The sequence below is a fragment of the Haemaphysalis longicornis genome, unplaced genomic scaffold, assembly GCF_048455015.1.
Source record: "Haemaphysalis longicornis isolate Haplotype H1 unplaced genomic scaffold, Haemaphysalis longicornis Haplotype H1 scaffold_8, whole genome shotgun sequence".
Lineage (NCBI taxonomy): Eukaryota > Metazoa > Arthropoda > Arachnida > Ixodida > Ixodidae > Haemaphysalis > Haemaphysalis longicornis.
Genome location: NW_027526445.1, coordinates 130,190,467 through 130,211,925, shown reverse-complemented (window position 1 = coordinate 130,211,925; position 21,459 = coordinate 130,190,467). Strand labels below are relative to the sequence as shown.

General features: G+C 45.5%; 1 protein-coding gene across 1 annotated transcript; it reads left to right on the top strand.

Moving 5' to 3' along the window:
* Window positions 1-248: 248 nt before the first annotated feature.
* On the top strand, window positions 249-7,477 carry LOC144149791 (coiled-coil domain-containing protein 97). The gene is made up of 4 exons (XM_077681432.1): window positions 249-1,015; window positions 2,387-2,505; window positions 3,534-3,654; window positions 7,300-7,477. Exons 1-4 carry the CDS (start codon window positions 432-434, stop codon window positions 7,406-7,408), a joined length of 933 nt encoding a protein of 310 aa, XP_077537558.1. The 5' UTR covers window positions 249-431; the 3' UTR covers window positions 7,409-7,477.
* Window positions 7,478-21,459: the final 13,982 nt, after the last annotated feature.

Below are 21,459 nucleotides of genomic sequence, written 5' to 3'. Positions count from 1 at the left end.
TTTTGTGGTTGACAATTTTATTTAATAATTTGTAAGCAAAACTCGAGCCGTCAATTTGTTATTTTGTAGACTGCCCGGAACTGGTCGTGGGCAGCTCGAGAGCAGTCCTACACTGCCAACAAACTACTGAAGGTTACGTCAACTGTTATATTCAATAATCAGTCTCGGACGGTTCCCAGGCTACCCTAGACGCAACCCGGCGCTTAAAATTTTTGTTGTCCGAAGGCAGTTCTCAGACTGCCCGCAGACTGCCCGGGACTGAAAATATCGAGGGTGCTCAGTAAAGTAAACAAGATGGCAGCTTGCATACGCGAAGTCTCCCGGGTCTCCCGAGTAATGGCCATTTTGATTAATTATAGCCCTTACGCGTAGCCTACTGAATATCGGTGCTACCGCGGTACTGTTTAACGGGCAGACACATCATCTCCAAAATGGAGGACGACTGCGAACCCACGAGTGACGCCGACATCGCGATGGCAGCAGTCGACGACGAAGGCGCAAACCCCGGCGGAGCCAACGTCGACGAAACGTCGCAAGCTACGTGCTCGGACGACGGACCCGCGGCCGAACAGCGAAGACAGATCCTCGACACCGTAGCCGCGTCGCCGGGCTTCTTCAAGCATCAGCAGCGCAACGAGCCAGATTTAACGTACGATGAGAAACGCGAGATCGCTGCCAAGGTGTTGGACACCAACGTTCCCCTATTCCTGCAACGTTACGCCAGGTACCTGTACAGGGAAGACGCGGCCTACTTCGAGCCGCTGCGTCCACTCGATTACGAGGTCGACTTTCACGTGAGGGAAATCGAAAAGCGCCAGGATCGCTCCAAACAGCTGAGCGTGCAGACCAAGAACCGAAGGTACGAGGCGCTTCAGCGGCTGAAGACGGCCGGCGAGTACTTCAGCGACAAGGAGATGCGTCGCCGAAATCCGCTGCTGTTCGAACAGATGGTCGGCCGCTACATGACGGAGAAAGAGAAGCAAGATCTGGACAGAATGGACGTTTCCACGCTGACGTGAGCACATTTGTAGCTTTCGCGCCTCAAACCACTCTCTCGGGTGGTTCCCATTCATTCATGCGTTTTGCACGGAAACGTAGAAATTTAGTGAAGGAGTTGGAGAAAAATCTGGAGTTTAATTTGCAGTCATAAATTAGGTGGCTCCTATTTATTAAGGAGTTTGATCTTCGTGTTTTTTGTGCGTCGCGTCAAATTACGGCCAAATTTTACCGATTAGACCGCCTAAATTGGGCCAAATAGATGCCGTTAGTATCTTTCTCTTTTCTGCATATTGAATAATTGTATCCGATTCCGGGTTTTTAAAATGCCCCAGTTACAAAGCGCGTATTAAAAGGCAAACATCTCGTCCAGATTGACGCATAATAGCCCCAGCTGTCTGTGCCGCAAAACGAAACCAAGCTAGCAAAGTAACCATTTGTTTGCTTGAATGCTGCAAAATTCGAACTTTCTGGTAGTTTTTTTGGTCTCTAAAAATGGAACGCTGGAAAGGTGAAATTTATATATTTTTTCCCATATATTCTGTCGGTTTCAGCATTCAGAACGACTTTAATGCCAAACTTAAACCGTTCACCGGATTTCTGATATTTATTTTGAAATTCTCGCAGATTTTATTTGGCATGATTCAGTCATCGTCAGTTCGCGAAGACGTGAGTTGTATTTCCAAAAACATGCAGAGCCTAAGTTCAAACTGGAGTTTACATTTCACTACTGGTTGATATAACCAACGAGCATTGCCTAAGAAATTGCAGAGAAAAAAAGTTTTATTGGCGTTAGATCACCTTTGAAACTCTTGAAACACCCTAACATCGATGTATTAATGTCCTTCGTACACTTTTTGTGGGTCACCTTCGACCAAAACTTTTAACAAAACATCTATTTCTCCATAGCATTCTGCTATTAACTAGCATCTCGTGCCAAATTATATCGTGCCAAACTGTAGACGTCAAATTATGTGTGCAAAACATTGTCGCACATTAACTGCTCCACATTTGTGAATTAAATGTTTAGCCCCAGTTATTTAATATTTTTAATATTTTAATTTAAATATTTACTTAGTTCTTGCTTAACCAGATTATGTTAAATTCCCATCAAGCTATGTTGATGTTTAGTTTACATATTTCAGCCGTGATTGTGTTATTTGCTGTGAAATTTATAATGCCACCGAGGCATTCTAGTGGAGGAACTGGAGTACTCATAAAAATGCTCCAGCGTAACAAGTGCGTGTGTAATGCTAATTGGGTTATGCTTGCCTCTGCAGAAGGATTTGTGCATTCAAGGATGCTATTAGTTAACAGATTGACAAAGGTGTAATTAAGGCTGGTAGCAGCTCATTCAATAACTTTCATAAAATTTTTACCGTGCTTGCAGGTTTTCTGGTTTACTCATGGAGCACATCGACAGGAACGAGCTCAGAAGTCTGAGGAGGCAGCAGCAAGACTTGGAGGAGGCGACGTTTGAAGAGAACGACTCGGACTCTGAAGATGAACGTGAGTTTGTCCGAGATGGTTACACGCGTCACTGCTAGTTAGTTAGTTTGGAGTGTAATTGTTCAATGGCCTATGAAAGCAACAGCACAACTACAGCAGTGCAAGTCGGATGTGCTGTCTTACGTAGGGCACTCCTGTTATGTTATTCCATCTCTCGGGGTTTGAGGGTCATCGGCTAAAGCCGCCGCAAAATCAAGATGGCGTGCAGACTACGTTTTGTTTTTGTCTTTGCTAGCACGCAAGTACAGTTGTGGCCCGAGTTTTCACAGCAGAGCAGATGGCGTGACACTTTTGCAACTAAGGTTCAGCTTTGTGGAAGTAAAAATAATTTATTTTTCCCTTGAGACTTAAATTGTGAACAAGCTTTGCGAATGTTTCATGACTACTGCGTGCGAAAAAAGAGGACCAGGGAAGAGAACACACACAACGCAATTCCAGTCATGAACCATCTTCAGGTAGCCCGGCTTTCCACTCTGTTTGCAAATGTGTTGCTGATGCAGATTATTCTTAATTTTTTTTTAAAGCTGCTTCGTTGTATTAAATTCTTGCATCTTAGTGCATTACTTGTGGATGCAAAGTAAAGGCGGGCTTTGCCAAACAGATCATCTTAGATTGGCCAGTGATGCGTTAGAGTTAGTCAAAGGCAGCTAAAGGGACAGCTAATTATTCATTATTTTATCTCAAAATGGCAAATTCCCAAACATTCACTGCCATCAACAGTGACATGCCTGGCCAAAGCATCACTTTGGTATTTGGTTAACGTACTGGTTCTTGTCAAGTCATTTAGAAAAGAACTTTGAGAAAAACTGTTGGATAGGATCTTGTTAGGTCACCCCTGACGGGGAGCGAAAATACTACTGTGTACGAAACGCCACCAAGGCTTTCACTAGTTGCATCAAAGCCATCGATATTGGCTCAGGGGCTTTGTTTTACTGTTTTCCCAACTGCTGTATAGCACTGCCCTAAACGTTGCCAGTGCTGTAAATCTTACCACCCCCTTTTTTTCCCCCACCTGTTCGTGTATATAGAGTACCCAGATGACGACGTCTCGTATGTTTCGGCTACCGAGAAACGGCTGTTTCGGAACGAGTTCATGAACACCATGTATGAGCATTTCCTCTCCGGGAAGGACCGGGAATACGACTACGAGTGAGTATCGCACGGCACTTGCTGTTCCTATTCTCTGCGCATAAAGTCGGCACAACTGAAATTCATCGTCATCACCATCACCCTGTCTGTGTCCACTGCAGCATGAAGGCTTCTCCCATGTCCTTCCAGCCTTTCCTCTGTCTCGTGATGCCTTTAATCATTCTTTGCCACCAAATTTTCTGATTTCATCCTTTCATCAAATTAATGGTTTACCCCTACTTACAAATTAACGGTTTACCCCTACTTATGGTTTAACATTAAAAGACAAGAAGGGAGCGGGCTGGGTCAGGGAACAAACACGTGTTAAGGACATATTAGTAGAAATTAGGAAGAAGAAATGAACGTGGGCATGTAATGCGAAGGCAAGATAACCGTTGTTCATTAGGGGTAGCAGAGTGGATCCCTAGAGAAGGCAAGTGTGGCCGGGGGCGGCAGAAGGTTAGATGGGCAGATGAGATCAAGGAGTTTGCGGGGATAAATTGGTCGCAGTTAGCGCAGGACCGGGGTAATTGGAGATTAATGGGAGGCCTTTGCCCTGCAGTGGGCGTAGAGGCTGCTGGTGGTGATGATGATGATTTACCCCTACTTACGAATTAATGGTTTACCCCTAATGGTCTAGTCCCGTCTCTCGTCTGCCACTTGGTTACCCTGATGGGCCACTGGCTGTCATTTCGTCACATTATGCGCCGAGCCCAAATTCATTTATCTGAATTTGAGCTGCGATGTCTTCTACCCTGATGTGTTCCCACCCCTAAGTGTTACTTCCGTCAACATCTTTCCATCGCTCATTGAAAACCCAAGTTTTCCTTCAGTGTGCTTAGTAAGGTGCCACGTTTCTGCCCCATCAGTTGTTCTGCCCCATCAGTCCCATCAGCAGTTCTGCCCCATCAGTCAGTGCGCGTTGGTTTTGCAACCTTCTTTTCAGTGATAGGGGAAGTCTAGTGTTTATTACGGGGTCAGACAACCTAGTACGCCAATTCGCATCCCAAAAGTCACTGTAATCGAAATGACAGCAGTTAGACTGAATCTGCACTGTTACTCACACAAGAAAAATGCAGATGCGAGTGCTTAACACGAGAAAAATGAGAGTGAAGAGGGTGGTCTCTTATAGGTGATGTGGGACAGAATCAATTGAGGGGAGTTTAGTGCGAGCTGAACAGGTGGGGGGTAGAGCAAGGTTGCATTTGTAGGAAGCATTGTTAGTGAGAATTTCAAGTCTTCTAACCTGCTATGACTGCCGTTCCTTCTCCTTGTGTGCTAGTGTTTTTACTGCTGGTTTAGTGCTTGGCCGAGCTTTCTGCAATTTCGACAGCGAGTGCATTACGGCGCAAAGGCAGTTTTGTTTGGCAGCTCTTCAAACAGTTGGAGCGAAATCATTTGAAAATAAAATTGTGCATAAAAAGGAGAGGCGAAAAGGGAGTGCCTTGTGCAAGTGAAATTTTTAGGTAGTGTACGATTTTAAAAGAGGGAAGCCTTAAGTGCCCCGTTGTGTAAGAAACTGGCGTTGTTCTTGTCTGTTAAATGGCCACAACTGTTAAGAATACATAAAAATACATTTTAGTTTAGCCTAGTTAGCCTAGCACTGCACATTGCGTACAGTGCTGACATGTCACACGACAGGTAAACATGGCAGCACGTGAGTAGAACAGACGCACCCCAGCCATGAAGAACCCCGATTAGTAATTCATGCCAGAATACGAAGAAAGGAAAGCAAAGAAAGAGATATAACACGAGGTAGCACTGAAGATGTCTTTGGTAAGGGTTACCACGGGAAGCCCTTCAAAGCACGTAAGCAGACTTTGAGGATTTTTTTTTTTAGAGCAAATGGTAACAATTATGGGATATGTAAGCAGCTTTTAATGTGTTGTAAATATAAGTACTTGTCAAGAAATGACAGGTTTGCAAAAAATAAATTTCTAAGCTACTTTTAACAGGGATAGTTAATTTGCATGTGCAGCTGTTACAGAAGCAATAAGTTGGTTGAAATACTTCTACAGGTATAAAGTTTTATCTTTCTCCGAACAAATTTTAGGTCAAGTTCCTATTTACGACAAACAAATTTGTCTATTTTGAATCAAAGGAATTAAGACTGTGTGTAAGGATAAGTTGCAAGTTTGTTGATGCAAAACCTTCCGATAGATGGTACTTATGAATTTAATTAGCCATTTTCGTGTATTTTCTTCGTGAAATGCTGCCATACTTTTAGCCACACTTCTTAGCTTATTCTCCAACCTAACTCGGTCAAATTTTAGCAGTCTTTCTGGGGCAAATGTAACAAGAGTTGGCTGTGGTATTTTCAGAGTTGAATTTGGTCCCACTCTCTCAAACACTAAATGCGAGGGTTTCTGTAAAGTGGGCTTGCATTTCTCGATACACCTGCCATTTTTAATGATCACATGCGCTATAGCTAGTAATATAGAAATGTATTTTGGTAATTTTTGTCTGTGCAACTGCATAAATGTCATCCTGTACACTCAATCCATTGTGCCTGCAAATGCTATCCCACTTAGAAGTGTTTTGCGATTGCTACTGTGGGTGGCCAAGTCCTTCTGTCTTTCTCCATGTTTTTGTCTGTAAAATGGGAAGGAAACTTAGCTTGTCATTTTGTTTGGTATTGCTGCCTGTCAGAGCCTTCTGTGTAAGAAGGTAGGTTCTGGCATTCAGTTGTATAGTACCAGATTGTAGAGGGATAGTATAGATATGTACAGTCGTCAAAACTGTTAACAACAACAAAACACGAGGTGCCTTCCTACGCACAGAGTGGCAGCTCACGATAGCGACAGCTGCATCTTAGGCGCCTGGTTATCAGCACTCACGATGCGGCTTTACTGCACTCGGGGGCATCAGCGCATGCGCACAGCCTGGCTTAGCAGCCCGAGCGCTATTGTAAGCTGCCGCTCTGTGCATACGCTGGCACCTCGTTCTTTGTTGTTGTTAACAGTTTTGACGACTGTACATAGATTGTATAGTCATTGAACCTTTTAGGTGTGGAGTACCTTAGGACTGCACAATGTCCAGCTGCGTCCGTGCGTATAGCATTTACAATTGCAAAAAAATCACACAGGCACCGGCAGGATTCGAGCCTGTGTCTGGTAGACCAGACAGAGTTAGTGCCAGTCGTCTTACCCGTTGGGCTACGACTGTGAGTTAGTACCCGAGAGTCAAACGGCTTACTCCCTCGCCTGTAACGGTACGGAGTACCTTGGGAGACCTCCCAATGTCCGTCCGCGTCCATCCGTGCGCACACCACCATCAAGCGAAAATCAAGCGAAATTCGATTTGAGCCATGAGTTGCAGTTTCATTCAGGGAATATTCAAGGTGCAACTCACGGCTCAAATCGAGTGACGGTCAGGGCGCAAATCGGATGTCGCTCGGGGCGCAACTTGGATGTCATTTCGAGTCCCCGTACTCCGCACCCTCGCCATCATCCACGGAGTGGAGATGCTGCCATTTTTTCTAGTCATTTGTCTGTCAACGCCAATTGACTTAAGCTCAATTCATATGCCTGAACACGTGTTTGTGAGATATCGCCGAGAGGCTACAAGTACTTTGTGTTGTTGTTGTGGCGGCTTTTACCAATGCTGACCTGAAGTGTAGCTGTTTGAATGTTGTAGTCCGACGTGTGCGCTCCCGTTACCTTCCAGGTCTGTTGACAACAATGCCGAGTACGATTCCCTCCAAACGCGGCAGCACGACGAAGAAGAGAAGTACTTTGACGCCGAGGAGCCCGAGGTCTTGGATAAGGACGTTTGACTCCACACATGGTGCTGCAGATTGCCCTCCCCACTTGTAAATAAACCATCCCGACATTGTTGAAAATAATGTTTTACCGCAGATATATGGTATATATGCTTCAAGTATATATGCTTCAGATATATGCTTCAAGCTGAGAATTATCTGTACGCTAGCGTGTGCACACATCACAGCATTCTGAACATCTTGGTGCATCATCATCTTAGTGAGGAATGTGGGAGAATCCATCTCCACCACACCTTGATTTTACTCGATAGTGTAGAGCGCAGGCTAGGTCTTCGCCAGGCGACTGTGTGGATATATATGTACACACATATATATTGCGCATACAACTGTGTATATGATAAGATGCTATATTATATGGATAAGAATATATTGTATAACAGAATGAATATATATATATACACCTATATATGCACTGTGCCCACTGCCCTGACTGCCAATCACTGCTTGCGGTTTCAACCTGGTGCATAGTACAGCCGTTGATGGCAGTTTTAACGCTGGAAGTTATTTTAACCGGCCTAGGCTTTCATAGAAAGCTCTGGCAAGCCATGTTCAAACTAATCATGGAGCAGGCATGTTGTGCTAGACTTATGAACCAGCTCTGCACATTGTTCGGTTGGCCAAGATCTAAGTTTCTGAATGTTAACAAGTGTTTTACAAGAGTTGCGAACAGCCTGAAGTTCAGATAGGCATCGGTGCAATGCAGATGTAATTTGCAATAGAAAATGTGACTTGCAGATTATTAATTTAAAGAAAATCAGATAATTAACTTCTCAATTACTGGTTTGAGGGCACATGTCTATATTAGTAAAGTGGATGTAAGTAATAAACAACACGACCCCACTTTAAAACGAATTGGGAATCCGCTTTGTCGTTATAAGGGTCTCTTCCCAAAGTTGGCCCTGAAGTACACTGGTGTTATTAGCAGGGCACATGGCAAAAAGTCACGTAAATTTTTTTGTAGTCGGCCTTCTACTGCAAACAACATTCGCCTAGCACCAGTGCTCACCTGGAAAGATGGTATTTATGTAGCTGTCATAGGTTCGTTCATAACTTAAGTGGCGAGTTAAAATAAATTGCCAAGTATATATAGCTAACATTTAACATTTGAAGGAATTGTCAAGAGCGAAAAGAAGTACAACTGGTGGCGAAAGTTCTCTCGCACAAACCTGCGTGTTTGTGCATCTATGAAGTCACCCACAACTGGTTGTCAGAGTTTTTTGTCATTTTTACTTTCGACTTGGTCAGTGACCTGTATTTCATCTTCTGTATTATGCTACCTGACCAGGCGGTATGCCGTCCTACCAGCCATCAACTTCAATTTTTTTCATCTGTGCAGTATGGATTAAACTTAGGTGTAAACGTAGGCTTAATTAAGGCTTAAAAAAATTAATAAGAACAAAGCAAAGGGAACTCTGCTAAATAAAGCTAATAGCAAAGTTTGTTTTTAAGGGACGAAATGGGAATTTCTCAAAATCCGAGTACGGGCTTGTCTTGGGCAGGAGAGATAGACTATGCTGTTGGTCGGCAACTGGAGAAGCCGACAAGTGTTTAAAGTGACACTAAAGGCTGGATGTGGTTTTGCTTGAACTGGAAGATCTCACCTTTCGCGATTCCTTCACCTTTCATTTGATCACGACGATGGTATTTTTGTTTTTTTTTCTGGCTCTTCACAAATAAAAAATTTAAGCCCAGCATACCTCTCTCCTGTTTCAGTTACATTTATTTTTGCAACGTAAAGGAGAATGCCACAAACTGGATGAAACAGCCGTCTGTCTGTCCAGTGGCACCATCTGGTGAAAGGCATAAAGACTACCGCACAAGTTGGCGTCAGCAGGTATAACTGCCATAAAAGGTGTTTGGTAATGAGTGGACGCACGCAATAAAGGGGACACTGGAAGCACTTTGAGAAAGATTCAGCCAGGCTATTCCACGCGTGTTTATTGACAAGTCACCTCGTGAATGTAACAGAAAAGTAGCCGGCAATTTAAATGAATTGAAAATACAATAAGTACACACACAAAAAAGCACAACACAAATAGACATACAAAACTAATAGAAGCCAAAAACACAATACACAACTGAATAGATGACTCTACACACGTGTAAGTGCCCAGTATACCCAGTATAAGTACCCAGTATACCGCAAAAAGCTAAGTGGTAGCACTCAGTGTAAAGAAAAGAAAAGTTTAAGGCAAATTTGAGAGGGAAGACTAACAGGCGATTAACATTTTGTGCCATCGAAGACTCTCCCACCAACAAAAAAATGAGAAAGCCGGCAGGGTAACATTCGCATTCGTTCTTTTATTTAAACAAGCTTTATTTCTTCCAAGAGCCACGACTACGTGTGCATTTTTAATTATTTTTATTAATTCAGAAGAAGACGTCAAATATACAACCTCTTACCCACAACGCATCATCAACAATTACGAAAGTGCGGGAAACTTAGACAGCTCCCTCCCTGCAGTAAACAAGTCCTACACTTCTAGAATGGAAGCACTACATTAAACATGCATTTCTGGTAGTGGTTGGCAGGCAACGTCTGCACTGCAACATGGAAGCCCAGTGTTGGAAGTGCAAAAGTGTATTGCCATGACAAAGTCACCAGGGCTCTCCAGACGAAGCACGCACTAAGTATATCACACCTGGCTTGAACAACGGAGACAATATCATGGCAGCCAACATACGAACGTGCGAATCACCCACAGAGCTCCACGAGTGCCCTGTGCATCTAAAAGAATGAGCAGGAAAGATAGCTTTGCGAGATGCCGCAGTGACCAAGTCCGAAACGCTTCAAGCTCTCCTGCGAAGAGGCACAACAGCAGGGTCGATCAGGTTAAGCCACAAGCCCGCAGAGAAGGCCACTCTCCAATGAAAAAGGAGAGCGGCTGTGCTTCACATACAAGTACGATCACGTATGAACGAAAAATGGCTTCCCACTACAAAAATGAACATGGGCACGTTGACAACGTTGTTGCCGCACCAACAAGGGCGCCTCTCGTGGCAGCGAGCGTTTACTTCGCAGGAACGCGATCGGCTCGCTGTAGTTTGTGCACCATTTCATGCGTACCTCCCGCCTTTTCTGAACAACGCCGAATACGAATGGTTGCGTAGTGGTTCAAGATGTGGTCGTTATAAGGTTAGATTGTTTTTTTTTTTTTTTTTTTTTGCAAGAAAAGGAATGTGCCAGGAGTGAAGGATGCTGGAGGAGCAAAATATATCCAGTCATGAAAATAAACAAACAGGGTGGAGACACGAGCCTCAAACCACAGACTTCAGACAGCCCAGCTTACAGTGACAAGGCAAGGGCCTCCACCAGCGACAACCGGTCTGCAAACAACACGCCTTGTGTTGATGCAAGCTGAAGTGCGTTGCATATTATTCACGCTTTTTATTACATTTCGCATGACTCATGTGCTAAGCTGGCTTTCAAATGCTGGTTTCAGGCCTCAATAGTGATGGAAGATGGCAATGTGACTCCCAGCATGAGCTTCACGTTAGTATCTGAGCTGGGCGATGGAAATGCACCATCCTACATCAGTCACAAAGAAGTGTGCCAGCACAAACTTCGGCAGCTCATAAAGTCAAAAATTTTTTGGACAAAAGAAAACTGGGCCAGTTTTAAAAACACTTTTCATGCATTAATAGCAATCAACTTTTCAATATTTGCTGTGCTGTTAAGCTTACTGCTATGTACTCCAAGAAAAATGAAGGAGCTGTCCATTGAAAACAAGGTTCTATTCTGACCAAGCTGAAACATGGGTTACCGTTTTCTGTTCTCGGCGTGCTTTTCAGCATCCACAAGACAACAGCGGCTCGTATCTTCAAAAGTCTACTTGTAAACAACCATGCTACAACAAAGAAATTACTATACTTGTTAAGTGAGGAGCTAACAGATGGCGCCACGCAGTCAAGCCAAGAGCTTAGACGGCGGGACCCAACCCACGGTGTATGAAAGCCGCCGGCAGGAATAGCCCCCAACACGAAGCCCCACGAGTTTGATTCCTCTCTACCTCCCAGCAGCAGAGTGCGGTGAACCTAGAGCAGACGACTGCATTGAGTTACGCCCGCGCCCTGTCCGCCACTTCACTTTTTCTTCTGTGATGCAGCTATGTAGTTGCTTGTATACGCTTTCTCTTCCTGTTTTATAATAAACCCAGTTAACCCAATATAACTGAAGTCCAGTGTTCAATATCAGAACCCACAACGAAACAATACTGGCCGGTGTTCTGGCCACATTACCTCCACGCTTGAAAGTAGATTTTCCGGTATGCACAGGAGTTACAGATTGCACTGAACTTGAAACTGAAGTGCCTCCAGGAATTGAGAAGCAAAATGAGTGGTATTCGGACTACAAAGGAAGGAAGGTGCTGATCATCTGGGAAATGGCCGCGTAAAGTTGGCAGCACTATTTAGCATAGCATGGTATGAATTCGGACAGGTAACACCTTTTTGTTTTTACTGTCTGGCCACGTCCGGCTGTGTTATCTGCGTTTGTGTTATCTGCCTTTCTTTTGTATGCTGAGCACGCTATACTATTTTGCAGGGAAAGTGTATCGCCCTGTCGTCACACAACAAGAATGTTCTACTTTGATCGCCGTTGTTCTCGATCTGACTCAATGATTTTGGAAACAATCATCTGGAAAGATAAATGCTTGCAGGGCAGATGCTGCTGCATTCAATTCGCCTGCATACGTCACATTGCTGACTGCTTTTTCACCACTTGTGTATTCCTAAAGTTCTTAGCGGTGCACAAGTTCGCTCCAATAAACTTCTGTTCCTTGAAAAGCCACATGAAAGTATCCTCAGCAGATACAAATCCGCCGCCTTTGCCACAACTGCAAAAAAATCTGGACATTCTGTCACGCACTGGAAACAGTCATTGAAAGAGCAGTTTTTGGAATGAAAAGAGCGTCTCACCAGTGCCACCCAAGGAAAATGAAGACATGATTCCTCTGATGCCTGTGAGAGGTCATCATTAGTCTAGAGCGTTGCATGTCGCACGGAAGAACATCAATGTCTCAACTGAGGGAAGGACAATTGCGGCACTTTTCGGCTCAGAAGCTGAAAAGAAGATGAATGTTCTCTTAGCCGAGCAGCTTCAGCTAGAAATCAAACCACCTTCACTGCATTTGACATTGTCAAATGCAGTGAAGATGGACATGACATTGTCAAGGCAGTGATCAAGGACTTAAGTAATGCCAAAATAATTGCACCATCCCACAGTCAATGGGCATCACGGTGTTTGGTTACCGTGTGGCACGCTTGTTTTGAGCAGATGTTCATCGCACTCCGCGCTTGAGCTTCTCAGTGTGCATCAATTGTTCCAAGTGACATGGCCAATGCGTCCACTGTTGCCAACCCGATATGGGACTTTTTTGCGAAGGTCCCGCCAGGAAAGGAAGCTCAGTGTCTCAAATGCAACGATAAGTATTCAGAAGACGCCAACGGGGACTACGACGACTCTGGCGACGCATTTGAAGAGGCACCCGGATGTCTTCGTGGCATACGAAAAGGAGTGCCTTTTTCACTGTGGAGCTGCTGGTCTTTATGCCATTATTTTTTTTGCTTGAAATATGTTACCAAATGATTTTCTGTGATGTTTTATGCATGTATGTGTTGTAGGTAGGTTATCTGCAAAGAAGGAAACACATTCTTCGACAACTTGTCCAGATACAAAAAAAAAACTTTTTACTGGTTAAGATATGTCACCACAGGATTCTCTGTGATGTCTTTGTATGTTGTAACCTCAGAAATAAAGAATTTTTGCATAGAACAACTCTACTCCCTTCAGACACGGTGTACACAATTGTGTACGCAAAGTTTTAGAATTTTTTTTGCGGACGCCAGCCATTTTGGCGAGTTCGAATTGCGCGCCGCACATCTTCGTCAAGTTTGAGAACAAGCATGTGGCCCCATCTAACCGAAAGAATTGAAAACAAACAACGAGAAAGAAGTTCCGCAATGGATCTCGCTTCATTCTACGGCAGCTCTGTAAGTGGGTTACAAAAACACAATTTTCACCTAATTGCACAATCTCGCTCTCATTGTACATGGTTGGTAGCTGGTCTGAGGAAGTTAATTAACAACTTGACAGAATATCAGCTTTTTGGACGATGAATTTGTCGCGATAGGAGGACTTGACTCTATGCATACACATTTGTGTACATCGTGCCGCTACCAATACAAACACTACATTTCTTGCTATTTCGCTAATGGTGTTGCAGAAGTGCTAGAAATGGCTAATATTTTCCTTTTTTTTATATACGTAAAGCTGTCGGACCATGCGAAGAATCGAACAAGAATAAAAACCAAAGCAGCTGAGAATCTGCTAATGAGAATAGTGGTCTTTTGGTGTGAACACTCATGTTTAGTCAAACACAACGGTAACACACACTACCTGCCACGGTTGTACCTGCTCACGTGCCACAACAAGATCTGCGATTTGTTGTTTGTGCTAGTGTATTATTGTGCATGTCCCGACTCCATGTATGCTTGTGACCTCCTCAGAATCACACCGAGCGTTTCATCAAGTGCTGGACCTGCATGGCCAAAAGGTTCGGACAAAAGTTCTTTCACATGTCCAAAGTCTTGGAAGGACTTTGCGTAGGAGAGACACTAGTACAGCTAGACGGCAGCGGCAACAGTGAGTTTTCGACCACCATAGCAGCAGGGCTGCAAGACACCGCTGGGTTCGCATACTACGGATCCATCCTCGAAAGCATCCTCAAGGAGGCGACCATCCCTGTCCGCCATGAGGTGTCTTGCTTAAGCAAGACCATGGGACATCCTTTCTGCGACATAGAAGGAGGTGCCGAAGCATTACAGACGAAGGTAAATGCACCCAAGCTGATTGACCCACAGGCAGTGCTGCAGTGTGTCAGGCATGCGAAACTCGACTTTATCAGAAAGTACCTAGCTCGGGAAAAGACGTGGCCACTCGCAGAGATAGGCAAGCGTGCCAGCAGGTGTCTCAAAATGGCCTGCTTCCTTAATGACGATTCACAGAGGGTCCTTCACCAGAACAGATATACGGACGCTCCGATTTGGCCGAGATAGACCATATCACGGTATTCCCTAACATGCGCTTCGACTGGTTAGAGAATTTCATTCCTTACGTCAAAAATTGTACCATTTCGTTGGGCAGGTCACTGATCGTGAAGAAGTACCTAGCTGAGGAACATTCTCGTCCTGTCGACTGGAAGGACACCTGCTTGTTGTTCCACCTGCTGAAGCCTGAGAGTAAGACTTACCGTACATGGCAGCCTACAACTCAGGTGACTGGGATCAGATCACAAACTACTTGGTCATTCGCGTTGTACCTAAAGAGAAAGAGCACAAAATCGAAGCCAGATGATTCGGCTGTAAAACTGCTGAAGACCGTGCGCACAGGATCTGTCAAGAAGAAAACGCCGCTCGGTTCTTGCACGCATACTCCGATGAACACGTAACGACTCTGGGAGAAATCCAGCTCGCGAAAAAACTGCTAGGATTCCGCAACCTTGGTTCTGTCTACTGTGGGTATGCGGTTACGCTGATGACCGTCGACTCCAGTAGTTGGAATAATCAATTTCGCGCCGCAACGGTTGCTCCAGTCGCAGGTGCAGTACTCGATCGTGTCTTTGGAGTGCGGATCTTTGAAAAGACTCGTGCTGCATATCAGCGCTCCTTAATCTATGTTCCAGATGCCGACCAAGTCTTGTGGTGGGACAGGCAGGAGGACAGAATAGAGGGCCTGAATCAGGACACCTGGGTCTACGTCTATCTTCAACAAATGGAGGCATGTATGGAGGACCAGCCCTATCCGTATGATCTCTTGTGTAAGGGGGACGACCTGAGGATAGCCATGATGGTACCACCAGAAGTCTTGGAAAGTTAAGTCACTGGATATGCGATTAAGAGGCACTGCGGCAGGTTTCGGAGAAAGGGAAAGCAATTTGGTCATGTGATCAAGGTTGAAGATTCGTATGTATCAGAAACGTACTTCGCTTACTCGAAGGATGCCTATGTAAAGAACGTAGAACAACCCCAGTTGTTCCGCAAGGTACAAAAGTGTTACGGTGTGAACAACGCCTTTCTCACCATGATTGACGACTACGTCTCTAGTGCTTACAGTAATGCGCATAGCACGTCAAAGACTAGCCCTTCACCGATCCCCTGCTTTTACCTTGCTACCTGGTGGTCCTTTGAGTCTCTGTGCAGATACCAGGCGCATGGTGCATGGAGTGACAAGAAGACGTCTGATCCCGACAGGTGTTTCAATGGGCTCCTCGTGGATCCCTAACTCACTCCCCCAGTGAAGCCCCATCTTGAAAGCACGGTCATTCGCCAGGCGGTAACAGAGCTGGTTAAGAGGAAGACTCTTAATTCTCACATTAAGGAACTCTTTGCCCTGATCGACTCGAGTTTCGAGCGGGCATTCGTGGACGTGATGCTAACTGCGAATGTTTACAATGTCAAGTTAATGGCGGCACTGTATGAGTGCACTCCCGAGGGGTTGTCCGATCGCTTGTTACCAAGGTTAAGACAGGACGTAGCATTTATGACGCTCTTCTCTTACAGTCAGGTCCAGCAGCAGCGAATCGTGTTCTTCGGCAGTGTGCGCGAGTGGATGCTGACCTACACAACTACAGGAGTGCCTTGATTCGGGGGCGCATACAGGGATCGTACGAGATCGTGGCTGAGAGCGAGGTTGCCGGGACGTCTCCATACAAGGTAGCCCTGGACCTCCGAGCACGGCTCTGGGGAAAGCCAGTGGAAGGCATAACCCATCCACCCGTCCAGCATCAGGTCACTGTTGGACGCACTGACTTCTTCGGTGTCTCTGAAACAGTTGCACGGAATCACTTTGAGGTGCAGTTTGATGTCCCCGGCCCCGGTCAAGAAGGGCCCTTGTTCACGGCTGGCAGACAAGTACCCTTTACAGGTGAGTCGACCGGTCGGTCGAGGCCCAGCTCCACCCGAAGCCACAATTGACACACACAACATGCCAACCGGCAGAGCGCACACGCTCATGAAAGTGTATCAGTGGGCTCAGATGACCGCAGACGTTGACGGGGTAGTTGTCCACAGTAACCTCCATCTCATTGCAGAACACCTACTCAAGGGCTATACACGAGCGAGCATTGGGCAGCTCATGCCTTTTGCAGGACGGTCCTTCATCAATCGCGTGACTCAGCATCATGTCAGGGTCAACAACTACTGCTCATCCACAGTGCCAAACACGTTGATCAACGTGTACACTCGTGCTTCTGGCACCAGCAAGGCTCACATCGAGCTCAGGGACTCCCAGGAACACTTTCGTGTAAACTTCTTGCATGTCTTTGCACACACTGGGGCTCTTCGATTTACAGTCTCGGACTCGCCACGGATAGTTCGCGCAGATTCCCCGAAGCCATAGGGATACATGGGAAAATCGAACGCCGGACTGCTTTTTGGGGAGTCCACGGTGAGTCCGAGACTGTAAATTGAAGAGCCCCATTGTGTCCATGTGGGCGGGCCGCTGGTGGTACGGGGAAGACCGCGGACTGCCGCAGCGCCCGTGGGGGGGCCACTAACCCTCGGTGTGCATGTATGAAGCCGATGCGCGAGTCTCCAGTTGTGCTGCGCACCACAGCACTGCCACCAGTTGAACTCAGCCAGGTCACCGAGTCAGGCGAGGCAGCCGTCAGGTAGATAGCTGCAGAGGTACAGCAGTTTGATCCCACACTGTACTATGCTCCTGATGAGGCTGAGGAAGAAATCACGCTCGCCCTGGCGCAGGCTCACTCCAACGAGGTCTGGGCCCAGCGGAAGGTGCTCTGCGGGCTCTACACCTCCCCCCACATGACGGACCGGGGGCTGACGGCCTTGTCCCAGTACTACGGTGTTGCAAAGTCAAAGATTGCCTCGTCACTCGAGCTGAGGCTTGTTCCACCACAGACGATCATCAACGACGTTGCCTTCATGATCTACACAGAGATCATCCGTCGCTTCAAGATGTTGCAGGTTCGAAGCATCAGCGCCACGCTCGGGACTGTTCCAGGAGAGGAGCTCCCGTGGACCACCCTCCTACGCGACATGGACCAGTCGGGGGTGTTCTACTCAGTGCAAATGGAAATGCACAGAATGGTCCCCATAATTAGTTTGTCGGACGACAAGGAAAGCGACCAGCAGCTGACTCAAACAGTAAGCAGTTATTTCATTCTCTTCGTGCTTGCAAACCAATTTTCATAACATTCACGAATATATTTAAAACGCAGGATAACTAACGAGACATTGAGGCCAGGCCCTCATCACTGGTGGGCGAAAACAATGACGACAATGGAAAGGCCACTGCGAAAACTCGAGTTTAATGGACCGCGAAGGACTTCATGCGGCCAGAGACCACATTTCAGTGCATGTACGATGACACTGTCGCAGTCACTGCACCCGTTGAGTACTTTCTGAAATACTTTTCTAAGGAGGTGTTTGAGGAGATGGCAAGGCGCACAAACATTTATGTCATGGGAACGACAGGAACGATTCTCGCAAACACTCCAGAGGAGATAAAAAGGTTCCTTGGTGTACTGATCATAATGGGAATGAATGAATGAATGAATGAATTTGGATTTTATTGGCGCAGCAGCCAAATTTGGCTATAATGCGCCAGACACAAGGTAAATATTTTGAACACACTACGGTAAAAGGCTCTTGTAAAAATCATGTAAAGTGGTAAAATCAAAGTTTCTGTAAAAGCTTGAGTGCACTCAAAAATTTAAAAACCGCTCAAGAAAAAATGATGTAACATGGTAATATCAAAGTTTGTCTAAAAGCTTGATGGCACTCAAAAATTTAAAAACCTTTTCCAAGGGAACCAGGGGTTCATCGCCAAGCAGTAAAGCAGGGTGCAATGGAATTTGAAATTTATAAAAGTGGGAAAAAAATTCCCGACGTTTGTTTTCGTAACTAGGACACTCGATAAGTATGTGTATTACTGTAAGGCGCTTCCCACATTGCTCACATTCTGGAGGGTCTTCTCCCAGCAATAGGAAGTTGTGGGTCAAGCGCGTGTGCCCAATTCTTAGGCGACATAACATCACCTCTACAAATCTTTCTTTATGTCTGCAGCTCTGCCACTCTCTCAGGTGCGGCTTCACAAGGTGGAGCTTGTTTTCATTGAGTTCTGTCCATTCAGACTGCCACTTCTTCGTTATTGATAATTTTAGTCTCCGTCTGTAATCCTGGTAGGGTAAACGAGTTTCTGTCACCTCCAGCTCTTTTGTCTGGGCTGCGAGGGCATCTGCCTTTTCATTGCCGTCAATTCCTACATGACTCGGTACCCAACAGAAACTCACGTCTAAGTGATTTTTCCTACAGTCCATTAGTTGGTTAAGTACTTGTTGGACAAGTGGATTTTTGGTTTTGTTTCCTGAACACAGGGCTGCTAGCGCGCTGAGAGAGTCAGAGAAGATGATTGACTGTGGTGTCCTTTCAGTGCATACTTTGTTTAAAACGAGCTGTATGGCATGCAGTTCGGCAGTGAAGATACTAGCGTCAGGTCTGAGCCGTTGGCATTCGTCATAATAAGGTCCAATTGCAGCTGCTCCCACATGTCTTTCTCCTTTGGAACCATCCGTGAAGTAAGTAGCACATCCAGCATACCTGAACTGGATATCTAAGAACTCTTGCTGTAGTAGTTCTTTGGGAGTGTTGTGCTTATTGTACTTCAGCAGGGAAAAGTCACATTGTGGCTTGCGGTATTCCCATGGAGCATAACCGGTACTGTGGGTGACCAGCATGGTATCATCTACATAAAAGTCAAGGGCTTCATTAAGAATGCGGTACCTGAAAAACATGGTTGGAATAGTCCGAGGCCTGTTGGTAAAGAGAGTTTCAAAGTGAGGTTTCAGAAACAGCTGTCGACAAGGGTGAGTTGTGCAGGAAAGAATTCTCATTATGTACATGTTTCCGAGGAGTACTCTCCGTTTGTTAAGTGACCATTGATTGGTTTCTGCATACAGGCTTTGCACCGGAGATGTCCGGAAGGCTCCGCTGATTATTCTCAAGCCACAGTGGTGAACGGTGTCGAGCGCTTTGAGTACAGATTCGCGACCAGATCCATAGATAAAGCAGCCATAATCCAACTTGGAACGGATTAGACTGTTGTACAGCCGCAAAAGGCAGGTGCGATCTGAGCCCCACGTTCTGTAGGATAAATGTTTTAAAACATTCATTGATTTCAGACATTTGTGTTTTAGATAGTTAACATGGCTTTTAAATGTTAACTTTTGGTCAAATATTAAGCCAAGAAATTTGTGCTCAGTTCGAACAGGGATTTGGGCCGATTTTATGTGCAGCTGAGGATCTAACACAATTCCTCGGTACAGAGTGAAAGGCACACAGACTGTTTTTTCTGCACAAAAGTTGTATCCATTTTCCTCGGCCCACTGCACTAGACGGTTGATACCCATTTGCAGTTGCCTTTCGCAGGATGCTAAGTTGCACGAGGAAAAGCTGATCTGAATATCGTCCGCATAAAGCGAATACATCAAAGATTTCGGTATTACACGTGCGACTGAGTTTAGCTTGATTAGGAACAAGGTAACACTAAGAACACCTCCCTGAGGTACGCCATTTTCTTGAGTGTACACATCCGATAATACTGTTCCAAATTTCACTCGAAAGGAGCGATTGGAAAGGTAACTTTTCAGCATTCCAAGCATTCTGCCTTTTACACCATAACTCTGCAGATCTAGCATTATACCATGTTTCCATGTGGTGTCATAAGCCTTCGACAAGTCGAAAAATACGGAGACACAGTGTTGTCGTTGAACAAAGGACTCCCTAATTTTCGTTTCTAGACGGAGAAGGTGGTCAGTTGTTGAGTGCCTTGCACGGAAACCAAATTGAAGGGCATCAATAACGTGATTTTCTTCAAGAAAGTGAGTGAGCCGCTTGTTGATCATCCGTTCAAAACATTTCCCGAGGCAGCTTGTCAAGGCAATTGGCCTGTAGCTTGCTGGTTCACTACGGTCTTTACCTGGCTTCAGTAGTGGGAGCATAATGGTTTCCTGCCACGCTACTGGAAAGTAGGCTTCAAGCCATATTTTATTAAAGAAATGCAGTATGACTTTTAAGGTTCTTGGGGTTAGATGTCTCAACATTTCATAATGTATTCGGTCTGGTCCTGCAGCCCGACTGCTTCCCTGAGCAATCGCCAGAAGTAGTTCAGCCATAGAGAAAGGTGCGTTATATGCTTCTTCATTACTCAGGTTTATCTTAATTATACTTTTTTCAGCCCGTTCTTTATACCTGAGGAATGATTCAGAGTATTGGGCTGAACTGGACACTTTGGCAAAATATTCAGCTAGAATGTTTGCCTGTTCAGCAAGGCTTTTGCTACCATCAAAAAGTGGCATAGTAAATGCACTATACGTTCCATTCACTTTCCTGACCCTATCCCAGACCATTTTGGTGCTTACGTTACTACTTATGGAACTTACAAAGTCCTGCCATGAAGCCTTTTTCGACTGACGTCTTATCTTGCGCGCCTCTGCTCTGAGTCGTTTGAAGTTTATTAGACATTCGGCAGTGGGGTAGCGTCTGAAACGGGACCATGCGCAGTTTTGCTTCCTACGGGCATCCCTGCAATCAGAGTTCCACCACGGCTTTGACCTCCTGGGGAGTGTCCCAGAGGACTCGGGAATAGACACTTTTGCAGCTTCCAAGAGCCGTGAAGTTATTAGGCTGCAAGTTTCATCTGCACTCAAGTCCTGTATTTCGTGCAATTCGATTTTACATGCTTGTTCGAACAGAGACCAGTTGGCCTCCTCCAACTTCCACCTTTTGGTGCGCACTGGTAGCATGGGTACTGCTGGTGTGGAGTCCAGAAAAACCGGGTAGTGGTCACTGCCGAGAGGATTTTGAAGTGTTGACCAAGTGAAAAAGGTACTTAGGGATGGCGTTGCAAGAGAGATGTCAATACATGATTCGGTGCGGGTTGATGAGCATATGTAAGTGGGACTCCCATTATTGAATAAATGCAAAGGAGTTGCGGACACTACAGTCTCGATAAGTCGGCCTCGTGT

What these genes read in the sequence shown, in the direction of transcription:
- LOC144149791 (XM_077681432.1), top strand. Translation starts at nt 432, where the DNA reads ATGGAGGACGACTGCGAACCCACGAGTGACGCCGACATCGCGATGGCA. An exon ending in CTCGGACTCTGAAGATGAAC is followed by an intron (nt 2,506 to 3,533) that starts GTGAGTTTGTCC and finishes TCGTGTATATAG; the next exon opens with AGTACCCAGATGACGACGTC. An exon ending in GACCGGGAATACGACTACGA is followed by an intron (nt 3,655 to 7,299) that starts GTGAGTATCGCA and finishes GTTACCTTCCAG; the next exon opens with GTCTGTTGACAACAATGCCG.